Source organism: Gastrolobium bilobum, unplaced genomic scaffold, assembly GCF_033153095.1.
Source record: "Gastrolobium bilobum isolate Gb01-03AN ecotype WA unplaced genomic scaffold, APGP_CSIRO_Gbil_v1 utg17055, whole genome shotgun sequence".
NCBI classification, from domain to species: Eukaryota; Viridiplantae; Streptophyta; class Magnoliopsida; order Fabales; family Fabaceae; genus Gastrolobium; species Gastrolobium bilobum.
The window spans coordinates 171,514-194,048 of record NW_026899394.1 but is presented as its reverse complement, the minus strand read 5'-3'; the positions used below and the strand labels follow the sequence as shown (position 1 = coordinate 194,048).

General features: G+C 32.3%; 3 protein-coding genes across 5 annotated transcripts; 2 read left to right on the top strand and 1 right to left on the bottom strand.

Annotated features, from left to right (window-relative positions):
• Nucleotides 1-3,752: 3,752 nt before the first annotated feature.
• LOC133290190 (E3 ubiquitin-protein ligase At3g02290) lies at nucleotides 3,753-9,063 on the top strand. The gene is made up of 5 exons (XM_061488249.1): nucleotides 3,753-3,972; nucleotides 4,752-5,145; nucleotides 6,090-6,516; nucleotides 7,014-7,123; nucleotides 8,754-9,063. The coding sequence occupies exons 2-5, from the start codon at nucleotides 5,026-5,028 to the stop codon at nucleotides 8,778-8,780; spliced, it is 684 nt and encodes a 227-aa protein (XP_061344233.1). The 5' UTR covers nucleotides 3,753-3,972; nucleotides 4,752-5,025; the 3' UTR covers nucleotides 8,781-9,063.
• Nucleotides 9,064-10,254: 1,191 nt separating this feature from the next.
• On the bottom strand, nucleotides 10,255-13,532 carry LOC133290220 (uncharacterized). Of its 3 annotated transcripts, none has more exons than XM_061488284.1 (8): nucleotides 13,411-13,518; nucleotides 12,619-12,775; nucleotides 12,392-12,511; nucleotides 12,223-12,266; nucleotides 11,958-12,083; nucleotides 11,298-11,382; nucleotides 10,701-10,757; nucleotides 10,255-10,605 (listed from the first exon to the last, which is right to left on the bottom strand). In XM_061488284.1, exons 2-8 carry the CDS (start codon nucleotides 12,760-12,762, stop codon nucleotides 10,528-10,530), a joined length of 654 nt encoding a protein of 217 aa, XP_061344268.1. In that variant the 5' UTR covers nucleotides 12,763-12,775; nucleotides 13,411-13,518; the 3' UTR covers nucleotides 10,255-10,527. The 3 variants fall into 3 exon arrangements, with proteins under 3 accessions (XP_061344268.1, XP_061344266.1, XP_061344267.1); XM_061488282.1 differs by having other exon boundaries at nucleotides 10,256-10,605; nucleotides 12,619-12,786; nucleotides 13,411-13,532; XM_061488283.1 differs by having other exon boundaries at nucleotides 10,256-10,605; nucleotides 12,619-12,786; nucleotides 13,364-13,504.
• A 2,420-nt stretch (nucleotides 13,533-15,952) lies between these two features.
• LOC133290211 (uncharacterized) lies at nucleotides 15,953-22,253 on the top strand. Its single transcript, XM_061488270.1, has 9 exons — nucleotides 15,953-16,027; nucleotides 16,399-16,667; nucleotides 17,559-17,752; nucleotides 17,829-17,876; nucleotides 18,395-18,467; nucleotides 18,678-18,849; nucleotides 20,493-20,924; nucleotides 20,994-21,185; nucleotides 21,958-22,253. Exons 2-9 carry the CDS (start codon nucleotides 16,415-16,417, stop codon nucleotides 22,016-22,018), a joined length of 1,425 nt encoding a protein of 474 aa, XP_061344254.1. The 5' UTR covers nucleotides 15,953-16,027; nucleotides 16,399-16,414; the 3' UTR covers nucleotides 22,019-22,253.
• The last annotated feature ends 282 nt before the right edge of the window (nucleotides 22,254-22,535 follow it).

The following is a 22,535-nucleotide window of genomic DNA, read 5'->3' as shown; positions in this document are numbered from 1 at the left end:
TCTCGTTGGCCTAGCTCATTACTGCAAGTAGCATCGAAAATTTAAAAAGTATTCCTTCGAAACTAAATATTTACAATATTTATAGGAACATGATCCGTTTACAATTTTTTTTTGCAATTACATTAATGTAGGACCGGTCGTATACTGTGTTATTAATGTAGGACCGGTCCTACATAGTGTAATTTGTAAAAATTTATAAACAAAAAAATTTATAAATATAACCTATCCCATATTCATACACATTACTTTCTTTTATAAGTTCTTAATCAAATATTTAATAAAATCTTTTATAGTTTATACCACCGCACCGATCCTAATATATATACGGACATGAAGTATAAAAGATACAGATGCACTACTAGCATTTGTGGTCAATATGGTAGTTGTTGGCTTGTTGCTTCTTGGAGGACAACACCATACTGGTCCTTGTTCGAATGCTGGTAGAATCCAAAAAAAAAAAAAATACAGATGCACTATGATACATATATATATATATAGGCAAATCCTTTCACATCGATCTAAAATTCTGAAATTTGACATTAAATCTTATTCATTGATTTTTGTCAATCAACAGATATTATTTATTGAAAATTAATATTAATTAATAAGTTTAATTTTCAATAAATGATAATCAGATGGACGAAAATCAAATATTAGAATTTAGTGTCAAATTTCAAAATTTGACACCAATGTCAAAAAATCATATCACACACACACACAAACACACACACATATATATAGGGGTTTGCATCTATCATTTCACATGACACAAACAAATTTTCTACACACACAATATTTTGTGGGGCCCACACTTTTTGAAACAAAACAAACAAAAAAAAACTACGACACGCAAAACGAATCTCTATAACATTACACAATCACTTTTCCTACAACACAACTCTTATAAAACCCAAACCCATATATATATATATATATATATGACAAAATAATTTGTAATATGATTATATATCAGCATTGATGCAGTCACTTAAAAACTATGTCATTTTGGAAGGAGGGATAAACGAAGTTCGCATTCAAAATTAGTTGTAAAAAATGAAAATACTATATTTATTTTCACTTGTACATTATTATAATTCCTCGTATTTAATGCTTTCACACCATAAAATAAGATATTCTTATTATATGATTGTACAAATTAGGGGTGTTCGCGGTCTGGATTGGATCGGTTTTGAAGCAAAAAACCATCCGATCCAATTCCTTCGGTTTGGTCATTACATCATCCGATCGGTTTGAATTTTTTTTCAAATCCGATCCAATCCGATCCAATTTTGTTCGGTTTGGATTGGATCGGTTTTCGGTTTTTTGAAAAGCCAAAAAAATAAAACTTAAAAGAATTATTTTTAAAAAAGTGACGATGTTTCAAAACATTTCAAAATTCAAACAGTTATCAGAATTGGTTCACATGTCTTGTACATCAGTTAAAGGCTCAAAGATTATGTCCCAGCCACACAAAATCAAAGATTATGTGAAACGGTTATCAGAATTGGTTCACATGGATTAGAAGCAGAAGAACTGCAGAGAACACGAGAGATCTTAAAAACGTTATGTCACAACCACACAAAATAAAAGGCGATTGTTTGAAACCAACAAAAAATGAAGGAAAATATTATTGCTTCATCACACGAATAACGGGAAGAAATTTAGAAATCTGCTTTGCTATACCTTTATCATGCCCTTGATGCAAATAAAATCAAGTGTTATAGTACCTTTGTTATATGTTTATTTGGCTGTTTAACGGAAGAGACAAACGTTGATTTTTGAGAAGAAAGAGATATGCTACTGGTGCCAGAGCGTGAGTGACTGAGAAGAGTGAGAGACTAAGAGGACGGCAAGAGTGAGTTTGGATGGATTAGGTTTAGAACTTTAGGTGGGTTTAAAACTGATGGGCTAACGCACGAGTGGGTTTAAAACTTTGGGCCGGCTATTATTTGGGATAGGTAATAGGTATAATTTGGTAAAAAAAAGTTTGGATCGGTTTTCAACATCAAAACCGAAAACCGATCCAATCCAGTAATTTTTTTCGGTTTTCGGTTTTTCGGTTTTCGGTTATTTCGGTTTTCGATTTTTCGGTTCGGTTTTTGCGGTTTAAATCGGTTTGGATCGATTTATGAACACCCCTAGTACAAATTCTTAGGTACAATCACGTTATATTCACTAAATCTTTTATATATATATATATATATATATATATAGAAATGATCTCCCTCCATATATCTATATATATCATAGGGATCTGTACTAATAAAGAATCATTAGTTTTTTTTTTCCTTTTTTTCCTTATTATTTATCCTGTTGGATTTATATTTTTGATCTCATGTTAGAATAAAGCCCTAATACAGGAATAGCCCAAACAATAGGTAGGGTTTATTTGTTTCATTTATAAATAGTGTTTAGTCGTTATATGCGTTTAGTACAAGAGAATACACAACCTCTCACTCACTGTTTTTATCAATTTGAGAACGATTTAGAAGATGATTACATTCCAAGTGAGCTTCAACGAGGTCAATTTGTAAAGGAGTCTCTCGTTTATCTCTGCGCATTGTAATAGGTATGTTTTATATGATTTATTTGGTTGTATCATGTATGTTTTCAGGGCAATAAATCATCTCATTTGAGACGATCTAACAAATTTATAATTTTTTTTTCTTCCTTTATCTTAATATGTTATTTTATCACCCTTAATTTGTATATGGATGATTACAGTTTTTTATATGATTTTGTGTTATTTTTTATTTTATCTTCTCTTTATACACAAATTCTTTTTTTTTATGATTAAAAAAAAAGTCAAAAGTTAAAAGCTTTAAGAATTTTAAAAAAAACTATTATCAGTTTTTCTTGAAATGAAAAATCATATAAAGTCAGACACTTTTCTTGAAATACGTATTTTTAATTAACTTTTAAGCTAATAATTTTTAATTTTTTTAAGCTTATGTTTATGAGAGAATTCATTCTTCTTTCTTACATACACTTACACATTCTTTAGTTTTTCTATGATAATATTTTACAAAGCTTTCTTACTTTTTTCTTTCTTAAATTATTTTTAATCTTAGTTTTTAATTTATAATAATGTTTTTCAGTATTCTTAAATTTTTCTTTGTAATTGTTTGTAAAAGTTTTTCTCCTTTTTTTTTTTCCGTAAACAAAAGTTTAGTTTTTCTGTGTAAGTCTTTCACTTTTTTCTCTTATATCCTCTTCTCTTCACTAAAAAAAATCACGAATGCAATCGCAATATCAGGATATGTAATTTTTTTTTTTTTAGGATATATGACATTTTCATTTTAAAATAATTATTTTCTTATTATAATAGGCTAATACACTTAATGCTTAAATTTTTTTTTATAGAAATTTTTATTTCTAAAATTTTACTTTATAAGGTATTATTGTTATACATTTGTAAATATAAATTTTTAAAAATATTTTTTTTAAAAATTCAAACATTATTTATTATACATTAAAATATGAAAATTTATCTTTTATTAATTGTTTAAAAAATGAAACTAAAACTTATTGAGTACTTTTTTTACCTTAAGTTAAGGAATTAAAAAATTACATTTAAAAAATTGAAGAAGTTACAAATTCTTTAATCAAATATTTACATTAGACAAAAAAAAAACTTTAGAATTCATTTTATTATTATTCATATATTAAAATAAGGGTCATTATCTTGAGAATATTTAAATGTAAAGTTGGGAAGGGATATAGATTCCTCCACCCACTCACAAAGGCTAATGCAGAAAGGGGTAATAGAAAAAACATAAACCTAAGAAGAGAGAGAAATAGCTGTTTTGCTTTGCTTCCACTAATTTGGTGAATGAAAAATCCAAAACCCTCTTTTTAGAAAATCCGATTTCCCAATCTAAAACATTCTCAATCTTCCAAAGTTTCATCTCTCTCTCTCTCTCTTGTTGTCTTCCCCCAAGAACAATATTCAAAACTCTCTCTCTCTCTCAGGTACTTCTTTTTTTCTTCCAAAATTTCCATCTTTTGTCCTTTTCCTCGCTTACCCACTTCCCTTTTTGATCGTCTGATTGCTTTCTTGTTTGATAATCGCAATTGGGTATCTCTCCCTCTCTTTTTTTTTTTTATGGGGTAATCAATTTGGGTGTTTTTCACGATTGATTTTTCCTTCTTTTTTAGAAAATTCAGGTGTCTGCCTTTACCTAGATAATTTGCATGTGATTTTGTCTTCTTCTTTTTTTCCTTTATAAAAGAATTTCCAGTTCCTGGGATGGAGGGCGTGCCTTGCTTATATGTTTATGGGTTGTTATCCAAAAATAGTGATTCTGATTTTCCAGCTGAGAGGGAAACATTGATCTTTCTGCTGTGTTGATGTAGTGGCCTAGCTTAGCAGTGAAGTAAAGAATCAATTTTTGCATAATCTGAAGGAAAATTGTTAACAAATTATATAGCTTTTCCTTGAAGCTCTCAAATTTGCAATAGTCTTTTTCAATTTTATTTTAGTTATTCTCTCAAGTTTTATCATACTTGTTTTTTCCCCTTAAAGAGAAAACAGGTGTGTTGATCTTTATTTTAGAGTCCTGATTTGCCAATGATGTTCTGTATACATGCTGCTTTGGATTTGGAGCATCAGCATTAGTTGCATTGCTCAATAGGCCTTTAGAAAAATATTAGTTAGTTTGATTGGTTAAATTACATAACTGACAGCTTCTACTACAACCTTTTTCATTTTTTCTTTAGTGATTTTTATGTAATTTTGGTGTATTTTACAGGTGATCAAGAGAATCAGAATCTGTTTATCCATATTACAGATCACCTGAACAGAAGAGGGAGGGTACTGGTTTGCGGAGGTAGTGGAACTTCTGCGAGCTTAGAATCCTCTCTCCTTTATTTATGTGTGAAAGCATAGTTATTGGATAGTGCTTTTGGGGGCTCCTTTTTGTCAAAGCGTGCATGCAGCAGTACCATTAATATTTTGGTGATCTGTTGAGTCGACGAGTGAGAAAAATTTAAGCTAAAAGAGAGAAAGATATTGAAGCTGGAACAATGGGTTCTGTTTGTGGTTGTTTGAGTGTTGATGAATTTGAAGATTATGTGAATCCAAATGTTCCTGTATATAGGAACTGTGTGTGTCTCAGTTGCTTCGTACAGAGCTTTTTGAATGTGGTATGTCTCTAACCCTTAACTCCTTGCCCTCTGCCCTTCCCTTGTTTTCTTTCGTTTCACTTTTTGCATTCCATCTTATATTTTAGGGATCTCACGCTCATGCAACAGAGATAAGATTGTGGGGTCCACTACTTTTTCAGAAAAAAAAAAAAAAAAGAAAAAATAGTGGACCTCACTATATTGTCTGTTGCATGAGATAATTATCTGATGCAACATGAGATAATTATTTCCCCATATTTTATGTTGTTCTCTGTAATTTGAATTCGATGCCTCGGTTCATGATCAGGCGTTAATGCATTGTTATTGCCTGGAATTCCATACTTGTGAAGTGGCAAACAAACCTCATAAATTTTCAGGAGCACTTGTCCGTTTTTTGTATGCATCCTATCTATTGTTCCTTTGTCATAATGTGAAAAATTACTCATAAATGAAGTTATATGCGGGGCGATTTGCCAATTGTTTCCATTTAGTGTTCTGGTTTTTCATACCTGTAGGCTTGAAATGTATGTCCCAATTGTCTAAAACACTACAAAAGTACAAATGGTGATGTATTGCATATATGCACTTGTGCTAATCTACAGTAAATGTTGTGACTTGTGAGTGCTATCAGTGTTACAAGTGAGTCTAAATATATGTTACCTCTAAGCCAATTGTTGGACGGGTGTTTTTCTGAAGCTCTAGTGCTTACTTGCTTGTAAGAAGGCCACAAAAAATCAAATATCACCTATAATTTGGTTTAGGAAAACTTTGCTGCATCTGTTAGTCTAAGTATATTGGTGGTAAATCCATTGTATTGATTTCCATTTACATTAATATTCAGTAGACAGCATTTTGAAGAATATTTTACTCTTAATTCCATTTCTCAGGATGATGTATCCTGATATTGATGAGAGATTTACTCTATAATATAATATAATCCTTTCCCAATTTACCTCTAATTTCAGTACGCATCACTATTCCGTAGAGGGGAAGTGCATTCCATTCCTTCATCTATACAGGGGGCAGCATCTATGACTTCTACAGCTTCACTTGATGATTCGCTATCTGACATGTACCGTTCTCCTCCAAGACCCTTGCCTTATGATGCAGACCCAAGGTGCTTCCGCTCACAGCGTGATGGACTAGTTTCAAGACGTGAGAAGGGTTCAAGTCATTTGAATGAGGAGTCAGAACCTCTAACAGGTGATGTAGATGCGGACCCAGAATCTTTAAATTCAGGCAACAAATGGAATGAATGTACTGGTGAAGTTGGTTCAAAGGAATACCATTCTAAGTCCTCAGTAAGACTTTCGTCAGCAAAACTTACTACTGGAGTTGGGCTCGTCTATGCATCATCAGAAGAGGAGGATGTCTGTCCAACTTGTCTTGAAGGTCGAGATATTTTAAACTTAATACTCAAATTTTCATTAGAAAACTACAAGATGCTGGGGCTCAATTTTGTTTGGAATTATGAGTTGTTGTATTCTTTTTGACATGTCTTGACATAATACTGTTTCTATTTGGTATACTTGTGTAGCCCTTCTTTCCCTTAAATTGTGAAGAGGCAAAATGAAAGTGGGATATTTTGAATAACTAGAGAGAATAAAATATGCTTTGCTCAATGGATTCTCTATGCTCTTCTATTAGTTGATCTCTAAGGAAGAAAACCATAAATTATTAATATATTGATGCAGCATTGGTTTATAAGTTAGAATATAACCTTAGCACAGGAACCTGGGAGGCCAATCCTTAAATTCTTATTATTATTTGTGCATGTGAAGACATGATCCCTGTTGCAAACAAAAGGTTGTTAATGCCAGGGAACACCCTATTATGAGAATAAGACTTTTGTCAGATTCTTATATTTCTGCTATTATTTTTGCTTGCAGAATACACTGAAGAGAATCCAAGGATAGTGACAAAGTGCTCTCATCATTTTCATCTTGGTTGCATTTATGAGTGGATGGAGAGAAGTGATACCTGTCCAGTTTGTGGGAAGGTAATATTTACTTGGTATTTTCTGAATTCTTTCTCACTAAAATCACTTGTAGCTCATCAACAATTGGAGCATAGAACACATAAAAATCCGTGGCTGATAACCAGAAACTAGCAAACTAACTATGCCCTGGTTTGGTTATTTCCTGTAAACTGTATGGTGTTCAGAGTGCAAACCATTGTGAACTGGTTTGAACCAGCCAGTTCCTGTACAAACTGGCAAACAGGCCCAATTCTATCAGTCCCAATGGCTTTGTGTGCTGACATGGTGTCACTCAGTTTGATCATTTTAATTGGAAATCTGCAAAAGGGACAAAGCTTGGATTCAAAACCGGCAACTGGCATGATTGCATAGCAAACATCAGGCTAGCAAATACCAAGCCTTCTGGTTAAGAATACTAGGTTTTTACCTGTGCAATGCATGGGATTATGTAAAATATGATATAATAAATAAAAGTATATGAATGATAAGTAAAAGATATTAGGTTCTTCTCCTTTACATTTACAGTTTGCAGACCAAACGTAAAATGACAATCCACTTCATTAGTCTTGTACACTAGGTCACAACATCATATGGAAAAAATATTACTTTTCAGCATGATTGATAATGAACAACAACAACAAAAGCCTTTTCCCGCTTGGTGCGATCAGTTACACAGATCAAATGATTCCATTGTGATAATATTTGGAGTCTTAAGAGTTTTCCTTGATCTTTCTCTACCTATGCATATTGGGCCATCCTCCATATGATCATCTCTTTTAACTAGGGCCTTTATTTGTTCTCTTCACATGACCAAATCATCTTAGGAAAGATTCTATTATCTTTTCCTCAGTAGGAACTACTACAACTTTCTCTCTATTACATTCATTCTTGATCTTATCTTTTCTTGCATGTCCACTCATCTACTGCGATATTCTTATCTTTTTCACACTTTGCTTATGCTCTTGTTTGCACTTAAGTGCCTTAACATATGATACTGTAAAGTGTAAAGCATTTTTGGTCTTATGACTCTCCATACAAGGGTATTAGTGTCATGTCATGTTTAGAAACTAAGGCTTTGCTGACAGAAACGTAAAGTTTGCTCTATGTGAGACTTATTTATGTTGTTGACTGTGAGTTGCTGCAAACTTAATGGCATGGTTTATTGACTGATCAAATAGAGGGAAAAAAAGGATATATGTGATATTATGTGCTTTCTCACAGTATAAATTTATATATATTTATTGGATATGGAAAGGCACAAAAAGCGCATGCATGAGTTGGTGCTTGAGCTTGATTCTGATTATTTTAGCTGAAATTGATTTCCACCCATCTTGCATTCAGATTGTGTATATGTGAAATATTACACGTTTGTCAATTTGCGTGTCTGACTGTTTGAGCTTGATTCTAATATTCTTTTTCAATTGGCACTGAATCATTTATGATAATATATGATTTTTATATTGATCAAACTGTTATAATGTACTGTATTTAAATATATTTGAGCTGAGCATGACTGGAGTGCTAGAACTTGAATAATAGTTTATTTTGTTATTGACAAATTGTGCATTTCAGATTGATAAATTAAATGCTGCACTAGAAGTTGAATTTTAATGAATCATGATAGTTATTTATTTGTTTTGTTTTGGTGTAGGTGATGGTATTCGATGAAACGACTTGATCTTGATTATAAGGTTTGTGTCGCGGATGAAGCCAACAACAGGAAAAGGAAAAATACAAGTATAGACATTGTGAATACTTCAGATTAAGCGCTTATCATGTATAGTTAGTATATAAGTTTTATTAACCATCATTGAAAGTTCAATCTCATCCAAGTTGTTTCTATGCTTATACTTTTCTCCTTTGCCAAAACTTGCAAGGAAAAAGGAAAATGCAATTTTATATGGAAACTTTGTCATGGTTTCAACAGTTTGCCTTGTGTTATATAAGGATTTCTTCTTTTTTCTGCCTCTATTGTTATTTGAGTTTTGAACCATTCTTCAAGGTAATTTATTATTATTAAATGAAAAATGATTCATAATTAATAAATAAGTTAAACATATATTCAATCATTTTTTAGTGAAATAGAACCTTATGATGAAGAATAAAAAATATACACAAGTATAACCTTTTTGGTCAAAATATATTCGTGTTGACAGCACCGAGCCTGAAAGGGTTATGATACTGTTAAGTTATGCTATATTGAGTTGAGTATAAATGAGACCAAACCAAGAAGTACGACAAAAACTGTTATGCTACAAGTTTGGACTATTGGATACTTACATAGCTCCACAAAACTACCTGCAAGCTTTGATTCAGACAGAAACTAGCAAACAAAACAAAGCATGCACCACCTAAATAACATCTAAAACTTACTAGAGAAACAAACTACAACTTCAACAAATCTGCATGGACCCTTCGTTGAACTTGCACTAAGTCAAGGGATAAGTTTTGATCCTAAACTCCAAGGAGTACACATTTCTTTTAAAAGTATTTTGTGATATCTTATTGCTATCTTCAACAAGTATCACCGGAGGAATTGAGATTCTTTGCCAAATCAAGGTGCAAGAAAGGAAAAAAGGACATGGAATGAAGAAAAAAGAGAAGGGAAGAAAATAAGTTAGAGAGCTAGATTCGCTGTCAGACAAGGAAATGTAAAAAGGCTGATGAAATTTCGAGAGGGGGTAGCTCCCACAATACGGAAAAAGAAGCCATGCATGATTGCTAATTGGGAGACTCTTTCACCATTAATGCTTGGAGAATACATATGTCATTATTATTTTCTTTTACTAGGAAACGGTGTGATTGAAGCACTTAATTCCATTGTTAACAGACAAAAATAAGACACTTTTTAATTTTATTTAATACTATCTTTATTATTATTTCAAATCTTATAATCTCGCTAAATAACCTAAAAAAATTATCAAGAGAAGTACCAAAAATATGTTACTAACATTCCTCAAGTATAAAAACATCATCCAAATAAGTCATGTCCTGTTAACCATTCTCTTATTCTTTAGTTGACAATGGAGTGAATCTACTCAAAACTAAAGTGGCAAATGTACTTATCTTCATATTTTTGTATTCAGACAAAACCAAACAGAAAAGTTCCTAATCAAAACATTGATAGTTATTTTTATGTAAAAATCAAACAAAACCAAACAGTTGCGTAATTGTTGGTTGTAGACCAGCAGTTAAGATTGCATTGTCAAAAAAATAGCACAGTCATTCAACTTATTATTGCTGCATCCGGTAGGGCTGCAAAGACAGGAATGAAGATGTACAATGTAGAAGATATGAACATGGTCTTATATCTTGGAAGAAGTTCATTTTTTATTTAAGTATAATATAGCACTAACGCGAAGAGCCAACTTTTTTATTTTCAAGGTCTCCTCCTTATGACAACAGAAACTTTGAGAAGTTGAAAGTCAACTTGTAGCAACTTGGAAAGCTCTCAAGAAGACTTCAGGGGGTTGGCCACCGCTTAACTTTTGATTCCCATTAATCTGCCAAATGATTAAATGAGTCACAATATGTTCAGTGCTGAACATTATGAATCTGAAAAAAAAAAAACTAGGATTTTAATATTTCATACACCTACCACGTAATATGGAACCCCTGTAATGTTTCCTGAGTATGTTCTGAGCTCATCCTCAACCTAGGTAGAGTCATAAGAAAGCATGATCAGTGGTGATGCAATCTCATTCAATTGCTAAACTGAACATGAAAATTGCCAGAAAGCAATCTATTGTGGTCGCACAACTGAAAATTTTGAATGTGTCTGAAAAGTTCATGCTACCACTTTGGTGTTAACATTAAAATGAAGAAAATACATTAAGCATTTGGAAGTTAGAACTTAGAACCCCTAATAAATTAAAGGGAAAAGTTCACCAATGTCCCGGTGGTTTATTCCAGAATCACCTATGTTCCTGTGATTTTTTTTTTATCACATATGTACCCGTGGTTTGCAAAAGGGTATGTTTTTTTATCAGATATGCCCTTGTGGTTTTTTATTTTTTACAAAGCACAAGGGCATACGTGATAAAAGAAAAACCACAGGGGTATAGGTGATTCTGAAGCAAACCACGGGACATTGGTAAACTTTTCCCTAGATTAAATCTCATACAATGAAACATATTTTAGTCATCATTTGAATTTAAATACAGAAGGAAGGAGATTGTTTGTAAGGAAAAAATACCTCCTTCAGCCCATTGTTGGGGTCCTTAAGAAACTCTTCTGCCCCTTCTATACCGACCTTCGCAGCAGATTCCAGAAGAAACTTACTGCATCCAAATGAAAAATTATCATGCTTGTCAATTTTGGAACCAGATTTTAAGACACTTGGTACAAATGTCCTGCAATAAAATATTATCAGCTAAATCCTACCTCAAATGACCACTCATCATACCATTTTCTATGGCCCTGCCTGCCTTACTATATTTGTTTCATATTGAGCATTCAATTCCACTCTATTTTAATCTTTTGACTTATTATACATAGCATATAAACCATAGTATTTAAAAGACCCTTCATTGAAGAAATTTGTTTGTAGTTTTAATATTCTTCAAGCAGTGAGTAAAAAATGATATATTCAACCATTAAGATGTGAAAAAAATATATCATGTGTCAAGTGAATATTGAGGATCCTTGATCCGTCAAAAAGTAAAACAATACAGCTACTGAAATCCATACTGATGGATAGCCCTTCAAAGGAGCATCCAAAATATCCCCGTTAATGAGTTTCCAAGGCCTTAAAGCAATAAATGTAAAGTGCCATTAATTGAACACACAACCAAAAGGTTCACTATATAAAAAAATAGCTTTAACCATAGACACCCCAAAAGAAAAAAGTCCTTACTGATCACCAATGTATTTTCCCTGTGTGAAATAACCACGGCCAAGTTCTTCAGCGAGATCATGTTGCTTGTCAAGACCCTGCTGTCCAGAATAATATATAAGCCTGTGGCTATCCATAGTGTTTCCCCTGTGGATAATTAAAACAATGTTAGTTGAACCTCAGACAACTCTCCTTCAGAACTCTCCACTCTTTTAAAGTTGTTCATTTCAATGATGACTATAGAAGTTCGTCCATTGATGAATTGAAAAATCACTCTTAATCTTACGTGAGTCCTGACAAACTATATTCCAGACCGACAGTCCTGAAGACCTGCCAAATACCAAATTGAAACAATGACTTGCTCAAAATTCATTGGTGGGATGAAATATAGAAAATTCAAGTATTCAACCAATGATAACAAATGTGATTCAAAGAGTGATTAATAAAATGAAAACCTCCGACATCCGAGCTTCCATCTTTTCTGATTGAGATCCAAACTTTCTTCTGTAATATTCCCTCTTGTCAATGCCTTCTTTAGGGGCATTAGGATCAAGTTGATAAGGGTGCCATTTTGTCTGTAAATTAAGACAAACAGCAAATTAGCACATGAAATGTCAGACATATTTGGGCCAAAGACACACTCATACACACACACAGAGAGAAAGAGAGGAGAATATTAGACCTCAAAGTTGTATTTATCCTTAGAGGCAGCCATGGCTTTGTCTAGATTTTTTTTGCCAACAAAGCACCATGGGCATACAGTATCAGAACTAATATCAATTCGTACAAGTTTCTTTTCAGAGTTGGCACTGGTAGTCTCAGTCATGATCCTGTTGTATCTGTAATGTCTCTAAAACATAAATAAATATCAAGTAAGATTGCTATTGCAAAGAAGGAAGAAGAATAATCTAGTACCTTAACACCAGTCATATATCTTCTCTATTTTTCTTTATGAACAGTTATCCCAAATTTCATAAAGGTATTTTTTTGCTCAAAAATTAAGGCTGAACTAACAAAGAGGAGATCTTTCCGAAATCCCTTTTAGTAATTTGAAATGGTAAAAAAATCAAGACAATAGAATCTCCATATGTCAACCTTTGCAAAACAAGTTATTAATTTGCATGAAGGTAAATATACAAAATCAGCTACACCAGCATCAATTATGACTAATCCCATTTTCTGAATGATCTAACATGTTCGAAAATATGAGCAATTCTTGCCCCAAACGAATCTCAAGATCAGATTTAGAAACAACACAACAACAACAACAAAACAAAATTAGAGAAATAAAAAAAAAATCAAAATTTCAAATGAAAAATAAAAACAAAAATAAAAACGCAATCTTTGCGCCGGAATAGTACACAATCAAGAGAGAAAACGAGCATAATTAAGACCAATTAGCAGTGAGAAAAGGGTATTAAGAATACCCAGAAGGGTAGGAGTGTCGGAAAGGTTAGAGAGAGAGGAGAAGCACCAGAGTTCAGAAGCTTTGCCAGGTCTCACGTAAATTGGAATTGAAGTTGTTTGATCTTAATTCTTGATGACATAATAAGCTGAGAAGAGAAACAACAACGATGTCTTTTTATTTAAGTATTGTTATTTTATGTTAACTTATTGTCTTATTCTTCTTCTTTTTTCCCCCGAACTCGCAGGAAACTTGTGGTTTGACTTTTGAGGTTTGTCTACATCAGCCACCTCCCCCAATATCTCATCTTTCATGTGTTATTATTACTTCTTAACTAAATTTACATTTTCTCTTAATGTTTTTAATTATTAAACAAAAATATAAAAACATATTTAATATTTTTAAAATATTAAATATATATTTTGTTTAATATTAAGAACATGAGTAAACTTTTATAAGAGAATAATATAATAAAAAAAAAATCTTATCACCTTCTACAATTCAAACGTCTTTCAAGACTTACTTCAATAATGTGGGGGAGAAAAAACCCTAGCATAGGATATAAGGATTTTTGACTCATGTAATTAAAATAAACAAAAAATTATGAATGTGATGAGGGAAAAGTTTTATTTACTGAAGTAATACAACTATGTGAAATTACCGGATTCAGCTTGATTTAATTACGTGACAGATGTTGTTTAAATATCATTCTCTTTTTCAGGCATATTTACTCATTATACAAAAATAACAATTAAAATTATAAATGATAATTAATATCTAATAATAAAATAATAATAATTTATCAAATTAATTTAAATTCAATGAATTTAAATAATAATCAACACGATAAATAACTATACATATATATTTAAAAAATGTCAACTTTATTATTATTAATAATAATTTGATGATTATTTTTTCTTTTCTTTTTATATTTGCATGTAAAATTTTAATATTCGATAATATCCAAGATAAGTGGCCAACATTTTCATCTCTTAACTTATAAATTTCTCATGGCTTTTCAGACTTTTTTTGGTAAGAGCTCTTTCGAATATGTTGAAAATAAAATAATAACATATTTTTTTTATCTAGTACAAGAATTATAATGTTTCAATAATTATCATTCAAGTGAATATAGATTATGCATGATATAACTTAACTAATTTAAATGTTATCAAATATTTGAAATTTTATCAAGGAAAATAAAATTAATAAAATTAGCTGGTTTATGAATTAAAAACATAAAATTTAATTATCTTTATTAATTGTTATGTATAAAAATAAATATAGTGAATTGCAGAAAATTATCTTGACTAGTTTTTTATAGTCTAAAGCATATACTTTTCTGTATAGAAAAAAAGCATATACTTTTTTTTTTCACTTAAAGGAGAGGTTATAGTTAGGGGTGGTAAACGAATTAGGGAACTTTAGCTCGGCTCGTGAAGGCCTGAGTTTACATGTCTAAAATTGGTTGTTGAACCAGACTTGGACTTGTATAAAAGCTCGTTTAATAAAAAGGTCTCAGATTCTAATTCAAAAGCTCGGCCTTAGAGCCTCTCAGGCTAGCCTAATATATTAATTTTTATTTTTTTTTATATTTTTTATATTACTTGTAATAGCCCTCTTTTTCTCCTGAATCCATTTCATCCCATTTTATTAATTAAACAGACTTTTTGAATGATTTTATTCTATATTATGTTGTTTAAATATACATTGAATTTATGAATATTTATGGAATTACTAATGTTTTGATTGTATATTCTGTTTGGATAATTTTTTGTTGTCTTATTTTTTTAAAACAGGCTAACAGACTAAATCGGACTATTATTTTTTGTAAATAAGTCATGCCATATGCTGATAATTATATTTATAACAGATAACAGACTTGGTCAGGCTGACATATTTAAACACAGACTTAGCTTTTTAAGACCAAAGCTCGGCTCGACTCGGTCCCTTAACACCCCTAGTTATAGTTATTATTGAAAAACTTTTATTATTAAATTAATCACCGTTAATAATTAATTAATAAATATGATCTAATAAATTATAATTGTTAGATTAACAATAATCAACGATAATTAATTTAATAGTAAGAGTTGTAAATTCTTTTAATAATAAATATAACCACTCCCTTAACTTAAACTTTTTTACCATTCCTAAAAAAATAATATAATTGCCCACTAATTGAGATGATTTTCAAACTATCTGAATAATTAATTAACTAGTCAAAAGAGGAACCTAACTAAGTCAAAGAATACTAAGCTTATTACCTAAAGGAACCTTGCTTAGCAAGCAAAATATTATATTATAAAATAAGGCTAAGTTATATCTGTAAATCCTTATAAATTATGTTCTGTATTATGACTAATACATATTTAAATAATATGTATTATCTATAATACATAATATAATTTGTAAGAATTTATAAATAAATTTTTTGTAAATATAATTCTGTTATATAAATACGGTTGGATGGAAATTTAAAAATAAATTTCCTAAGAATAGATTAAAAAAATAACCTATTTAAAAATATAAAAATAAAGTATCTAGAAAAATTCGAAATTTATGAGGTATTTGTTCAAGTCCACTGCGACATTTGTGCATTAGGCATTGTTCATTCTTTCAAACTTCTTCCTCTCATTTTCTATTCTCATTCTCTGCCATTCCGATTCCCTTTCCCTTTTCGGTAAGCTACTGTTTCTCTCTCTCTCTCTCTCTCTCTCTCTCTCTCAATTTCTCACACTACTCTTCCTCTCATACTATATCCATTTCCCAAAATTTCAACTTCGTTTTAGTAGCTCTCCTTTTTAGTTTGTCTTAATTATGATATTCCATAAGGAAATAGTTCTATTTCGCCATTTTTTTCTTCATTTTTCTTGAAATTAAGGTGATATAGAAAGCAGAGTCAGAATCAAGTTTCATTTTGTGTAGGTTTAATTTAATCATTGAAATTTTTTGGGGATTTCTTTTCCTGCTATTGTTGTTATTATTCATATCATGTGTGGTATTTAATTTACAAATTGCACTTATTGGTTGAATGGTTTGTTTGCATTTAAGGTAAAGAAAAGAATCTATGGATATTGATAAGATTTTTGGGAGCATTCGACCGGTGAGTGTTCCAAGGAAGAGTGCAATTTATGTGTGGGGATACAATCAATCAGGGCAGACAGGGAGAAAGGGGAAAGAGGATCAATTGAGGATTCCAAAACAGCTTCCTCCTGAGCTGTTTGGATGTCCAGCTGGTATCAATGCTCGCTGGTTAGATGTTGCTTGTGGTCGAGAGCATACCGCAGCTATAGCCTCTGATGGCTCTCTTTTTACATGGGGTTTGGACTTTTTACTGTTTACTTGTTTTAAACATTGCTCATGCATTCATAATTCATTCATTTTCAAATACTGTTTTATATTGTTCTGTTGGGACTGTTTCTTACACGATTTTTATTTATTTATTTACTTGTTATTTGGGAAGTCAAACAAATATCAAATAAATAAATTACTTACACCTTCAGGATCTCCACAAGGGGGCCAGAAAGGGGAGAAGGGGAAGTGGAAAGCAATTTCCTTTATAAATCTACTGAGAATTTTAGAGCAAATGTAAGTTAGCTAAGCTCATGGGATTTCCTTCCCCAAATTTAAACCTACACTTTTAGTCCTATATTCAAAACTCCCAAGTACCCCCTTTATTGTTAGATATAATAAACACTGTTGACAACTGACAATTTGTGAATGGAAGAATAAAAACAGTCAAGTTATTGGAATTAGTAATCACAAAAGGGATAATTTTGGCATTGTGTCTCCAAATAGTTACGTACGAGGCTTTTTGTTTTGTGAATACTCAAACCAGGGGGTGTGTTTGTTGGTTTTAGAATACGAGGACTAAATGTGTAGGTTTAATTTTGGAGGGGGAGATGTTCTCACTGAATAGTGCCGGCAGGAACTGGCTTTTAGTATTCTAGGATTAACATGTCTCATCAGAGTTTCCACTTTCCATTACACTTCAAATACGGGATGTGGTTTGTGTCAATAGTGACCCTGTTGTTCTTTCATTTGATCATTTTTTATTAACAGGGAACAATATGTAAAAGTATGAATTAGATTTAGAGGAATTTTTTCCTTTTTAATTTACAATTCTAATCTTATTTTTTTGCTGGTAGTAATGGTTAGGGAGCATAAAAGTGCTAAGTGTCTAAGACTCATGCATATATCCGATATCCCAGGAGCTAATGACTTTGGTCAATTGGGAGATGGAACTGAGGTGCGAAGGAAACATCCAACGAAAGTAAAACAATTGGAGTCAGAGTTTGTAAAATCTGTATCCTGTGGAGCACATTGTTCTGCTTGCATTGCAGAACCTCGTGAAAATGATGGTACCATCTCGACTGGACGACTCTGGGTGTGGGGGCAAAATCAGGTAATACCTTTTTAAAGGCTCCTAGTATGTCAGATTTCGGAAATTCTTCTTCTTCAACATATTGTTTTTATTCCAGGGATCAAATCTTCCTAGATTGTTCTGGGGGGCCTTCAAACCTAACACAGTAAGTACATATGTTTGAGCACATACTGATATATATTTGCATGTATATGTACATTCATTGTGACTTAAAGAAATGATACAACATTTATTGGATTGTCTTGATTATTTTATTATTTTCCTTGTTTATATGTAAATAGATTGAACATATCTTTTCTACCATTTCTAAAATCTATTCCTTAGGGCTAATAATTAATGAGGCCCAAGAAGGAGAATAATTGCTGCTGTGGTTTCTTGCAATTGCTTCTGTCATCCTGTGAATGTAATCATTCCATAACATTTCTTTTTGCCTGATTTCTAGTTTGTAGCATTGCTGAGAATTATGATATATGAACGAATCCATTCTCCTAGGGTTTAGTTTAATTTTATTGTATACAAAGTAGAATGTGTAGTTTCTCTTCCTTTTCTTCGTGGGGATACAATTTTTTAAATGATGGAATAGGATACTTTTGCATTTTTCGGTCTATTTTCTATTCTTGCTTGCTTTCTGTTTTACCATCATTCATATTGTCATACTTACAGATTATTCGTGAAGTGTCTTGTGGAGCTGTCCACATGGTTGCTTTGTCTGAGGAAGGCCTACTACAAGCTTGGGGTAATTCAGTAATTTCCTTTCTTTATTCACTATTTTCTTTCTAAATATATTATTATTCATATATGAATTGTAAATTTTATGTCAATAAGTACTTTTATGGAGTTGACATGGTTGCAGGCTTATCAATATACAGAGCATCAAATGTAGGAAAATAAACTTGAGAATTTACAAACTACTAATCAGGGTTTTCTCACTGAATTCATAAACCAGGGTACAATGAGTATGGTCAACTTGGCCGAGGCATTACTTGTGAAGGACTACAGGGGGCTCGTATTATAAGTTCTTATGCTAAGTTCCTTGATGAAGCCCCTGAGCTTGTGAAGATTACCAAAGTGTCATGCGGGGAGTACCACACAGCAGCCATTTCTGATAAGGGCGAGGTGTAAGTGATTTGAAGGACTTTCTAGATGGAGATAGTTATAAATTTAAGCATGAGAATTGTGGTTTTCCCCATGACACATTAGGGAATCTCACGTCAGGAGACAAGATGCAATGGAAATGCTGCATCTATTATGCAAGTTTCTATTCCCGTGGCTTGGTTATGCCATTAAAAACTGTAGCTGACTGTAGTTATATATTCCTGGAGCCAACCGTGTTATATTTTATTGTCCTCCTTAGTTTTATCTGGGTTTTGTTTGAAAATGTTTGGAACAAGGTTTTTTATTCTATTGACATGCAATCATGGTTTTTTTTTTCCTGAAGTATTATTATTTTAAATAGGCATAGCACGACTACAGAACAATGCTTATATAAATATGATTATTATACTTGTTATATAGTAGTTGAAATCTTTTAAGCTTAAAATTGTATGGTAACATTGTGCATGCATCATAAATAGGTATAATTTGTTTACAGTGATACCCCTCGCCCTTTGTGTTATTAATATTTGTGAAAACTAATATTCATATGTTATGGAGTGGAGTGAATCTTTTATTTTTATTTTTGAGACATATGGACCTCAAGCTCTTTCCCTTCGTTTCAGTTCATGCAAGTCCTTTAGTCATTTACCAAAAGGAAAAGACAAATTTTATGATCACATTTGAAACAAATCAGCAGAGATCTTGCGATCTTCACGTTTGGAACAGTGTTATTTTTTTTATTTTTTTTTGAACTGTTACACCTTTTTTTGGGTGGCATCCTGTGTTGGAACTTTGAATTATAACCTTGGTGAGGACCATTACTTTACTTCATACGGTTGGTAAAACTGTAGCTTTCAAGCCGTTACTCCATTGAGATATTTGACGTTTTATGGGGGTTGCGTTTCTTTATTGATCTTTCTCCAACTCTTTTCACATGGGTAACATTGAACCTAGGATTTGATGAGGATGGTTCTGTGGTTGGGAGGTAGAAGAGAGGTGTTAAAAGTAAGATTGTTTTCTATTCTGAATCTATATAATCTTTCTTTTGCAGTCCAAATCTATATATGTTTACATTGCTTGTCCCAAGTTAGGGAAAATGAGGAGGGTTGGTGTTAAGTGTAGTGAGACAATTGTAAACAAAGAACTATTTTTATTAAATGAACCCAATTGATTATGAGTCCAAATCTATATGAGTGGAGAGCGAGTCTAGACTAGTGGTAAAGTTTTTCCTTGGTGACTAAGAAGTCACGAGTTTGAATCCAAGAAACAGTCTCTTTGCAAAATTGTAACAGGAAGTTTGCATACAAGGATTTCCCTCTTCCTACCCTAGAAAGTTAGGGTTTCATTTCAAATCTATATTAGTAAAATTTTACCCTGAAGAATTTTTTTAGGACTTAGGTCCCTTCCTTCCACCTTTCCCCTCTTCTAATATGTGTATGTTTTTGTGTGTACCAGAAGATACTAAATATTTGTTTAGTTTCTTTTGCTCATTTGATACATGGACAGACACAGACATGTATTTTTCTAGGTTGTATAATGAATGATTTGTTCCAGTTGTATGTATTATTGGAAATCCATAAGCAGTATTGAATAATGGTTATTTATGAAATTAAGCTTCTTGTGATAATACTTCCTCACTTGTTATATTTGTCCTTGGACTTGGCAGCTACTCATGGGGGCTAGGAAATATGGGCCAGCTTGGGCATTCTTCACTCCAGTACGGGGATAAAGAGTTAATTCCAAGGAGGGTGGTTTCCCTTGATGGTATTTTTATAAAAGATGTGGCATGTGGTGGAGTACATACATGTGCTGTGACTCAGAAAGGAGCACTTTACGCTTGGGGTGGCGGTCAATCTGGGCAGTTAGGCCTCGGCCCCCAAACTGGATTATTCTCGTGTGTTGCTAATGACTCTCAGATATTTTTCAGAAATATTCCAGTTTTAGTTGTTCCAAAAGATGTGCAACTTGTTGCTTGTGGACATTCCCACACCCTGATATCTATGAATGATGGTCAAATTCATGGATGGGGTTACAATAATTATGGTCAGGCAGCCAATGAGAAATCTACATATGCTTGGTATCCATCACCTGTTGACTGGTATGTGTTTGTAGCTTAGGTAACTTCATGATTGCGTAAGTTTTTGTATGATAAATTTCTATATCACAGGTGTGTTGGGGAGGTCCGAAAACTTGCTGCTGGCGGGGGCCATTCAGCTGTGTTGACTGATGCTTGTTCGTTGAAGGAGTTGTGTGAATTTATACTTGCAGATAGTATGACTTTATCTAATGCTGCTAAGGTTGAGGATATTGCATCTAGAACTGGATCGGATGCTTTAGCACGCCTTTGCAGAAGACTCAGGTATTTAGCGTGATTTATATACTTGACTAGAGTATCATTGATTTTTATTGGGATGTGAAAAATATTTTTAGTCAACAATTAATAATTCATTGTCAAAAGGAAAAAATACATATTTTGTGAATTTCATTATCTGAAGTTTTTCAATTTTCGGTAATGCTGGGGACAACTTTATACCATCTCAAAATCCTACTTTTCCATGGACTTATATAATTGAAACTTGGAAGGATTCTTCTATGCTATAGATTGAATACTCAACGCTCACTTAACAATCATGTTCGTGGTAGAACTTTAGTTCATAAGTTAAACTAATGATTGTGAGCAAAAAGAAGGCCCTCCATAAGTAAATCATGTTCATGGTGGTTGCCAAAGATTGATTAGTTTGTGAATCCTTTTTGGGTTAGTTGACTTTGTTGTCCTTGTTTATGAAACTTAATTTCGGACTCTATTAATGTTTGTTTGAAACAAGAAGGCCTCTATATAATAATGGGTGATATTTCTCTGTCCATTTGATTTTTAAAATTTATGATCGTGTTGGTCGGATAGCCAAAAAATTGATGTTAAGATCGGGCATATTTCATGTATTGAGTTGGGGCTTCTTCTTAGTTTGTTTTTGAAAGTAAACGCTGAGACGATTACGTGTTTTGATTAATTTGTCTCTTGCGCTAATATGATACAACTGTTTCCCCTTTCGTTTATGTTTCTTCCGTATTTTTTGCTTTGATGTTTTCTCAATGAATCAAGTGATGATGTTATGGCAACAACTTCATGGCAGGGAGTATATGCTTGCTGGTGGTGATCATGAACAAACCGAGGAGATGAACAGAAAAATCTGACAAAGCACACAAATTTAGTGTTAATCATCAATTGTGTATTCATGTAATAATACGTGTATTCATAACTGGAACTTTATTATTTGAACAAAAGTAATCATGTGGTAGATACATGTTCTGTACTTAGCCTAATAGACAATAAATTTACCTCTATTGAATCAGCATATTATCTACTGAGTAGTATCCTAAACTTTCAGAATGAGCTCTTGATCTGAATCTGAGACCCGTCATATATAAACCGCCCCTTGATTAGCTTTGCTTTATGCATAGCTACTAATAGACCAGTTTCTACATTGTATGTTCCTAATCATGTTGACAATTTTCCTTGTTGAAAGGTTATTTAGGTTGCACATCATTGCTTTAGCCTTTACATGGTATCAGAGTTACTGTAATCGAAGAAGTCACGAATTTAATTCTTACTATCCTTTATTCTATCATTGGATTTAAAGAGTGGATAATATATAGTCCACTTAAATTAATATGTGAAAATCAAGGTAGAATACATAATGAAAAACCGAAT

Excerpts from the sequence above, each read along its gene's own strand:
- LOC133290190 (XM_061488249.1), top strand. The coding sequence starts at position 5,026 with ATGGGTTCTGTTTGTGGTTGTTTGAGTGTTGATGAATTTGAAGATTAT. Across the intron at positions 5,146-6,089 it reads TACAGAGCTTTTTGAATGTG|TACGCATCACTATTCCGTAG; the intron begins GTATGTCTCTAA and ends CTCTAATTTCAG. Across the intron at positions 7,124-8,753 it reads CCTGTCCAGTTTGTGGGAAG|GTGATGGTATTCGATGAAAC; the intron begins GTAATATTTACT and ends GTTTTGGTGTAG.
- LOC133290220 (XM_061488282.1), bottom strand. The coding sequence starts at position 12,762 with ATGACTGAGACTACCAGTGCCAACTCTGAAAAGAAACTTGTACGAATT. Across the intron at positions 12,267-12,391 it reads TGGAAGCTCGGATGTCGGAG|GTCTTCAGGACTGTCGGTCT; the intron begins GTTTTCATTTTA and ends GGTATTTGGCAG. Across the intron at positions 12,084-12,222 it reads TATAGTTTGTCAGGACTCAC|GGGAAACACTATGGATAGCC; the intron begins GTAAGATTAAGA and ends AATTATCCACAG.
- LOC133290211 (XM_061488270.1), top strand. The coding sequence starts at position 16,415 with ATGGATATTGATAAGATTTTTGGGAGCATTCGACCGGTGAGTGTTCCA. Across the intron at positions 18,468-18,677 it reads AGGCCTACTACAAGCTTGGG|GGTACAATGAGTATGGTCAA; the intron begins GTAATTCAGTAA and ends TTCATAAACCAG. Across the intron at positions 21,186-21,957 it reads CGCCTTTGCAGAAGACTCAG|GGAGTATATGCTTGCTGGTG; the intron begins GTATTTAGCGTG and ends ACTTCATGGCAG.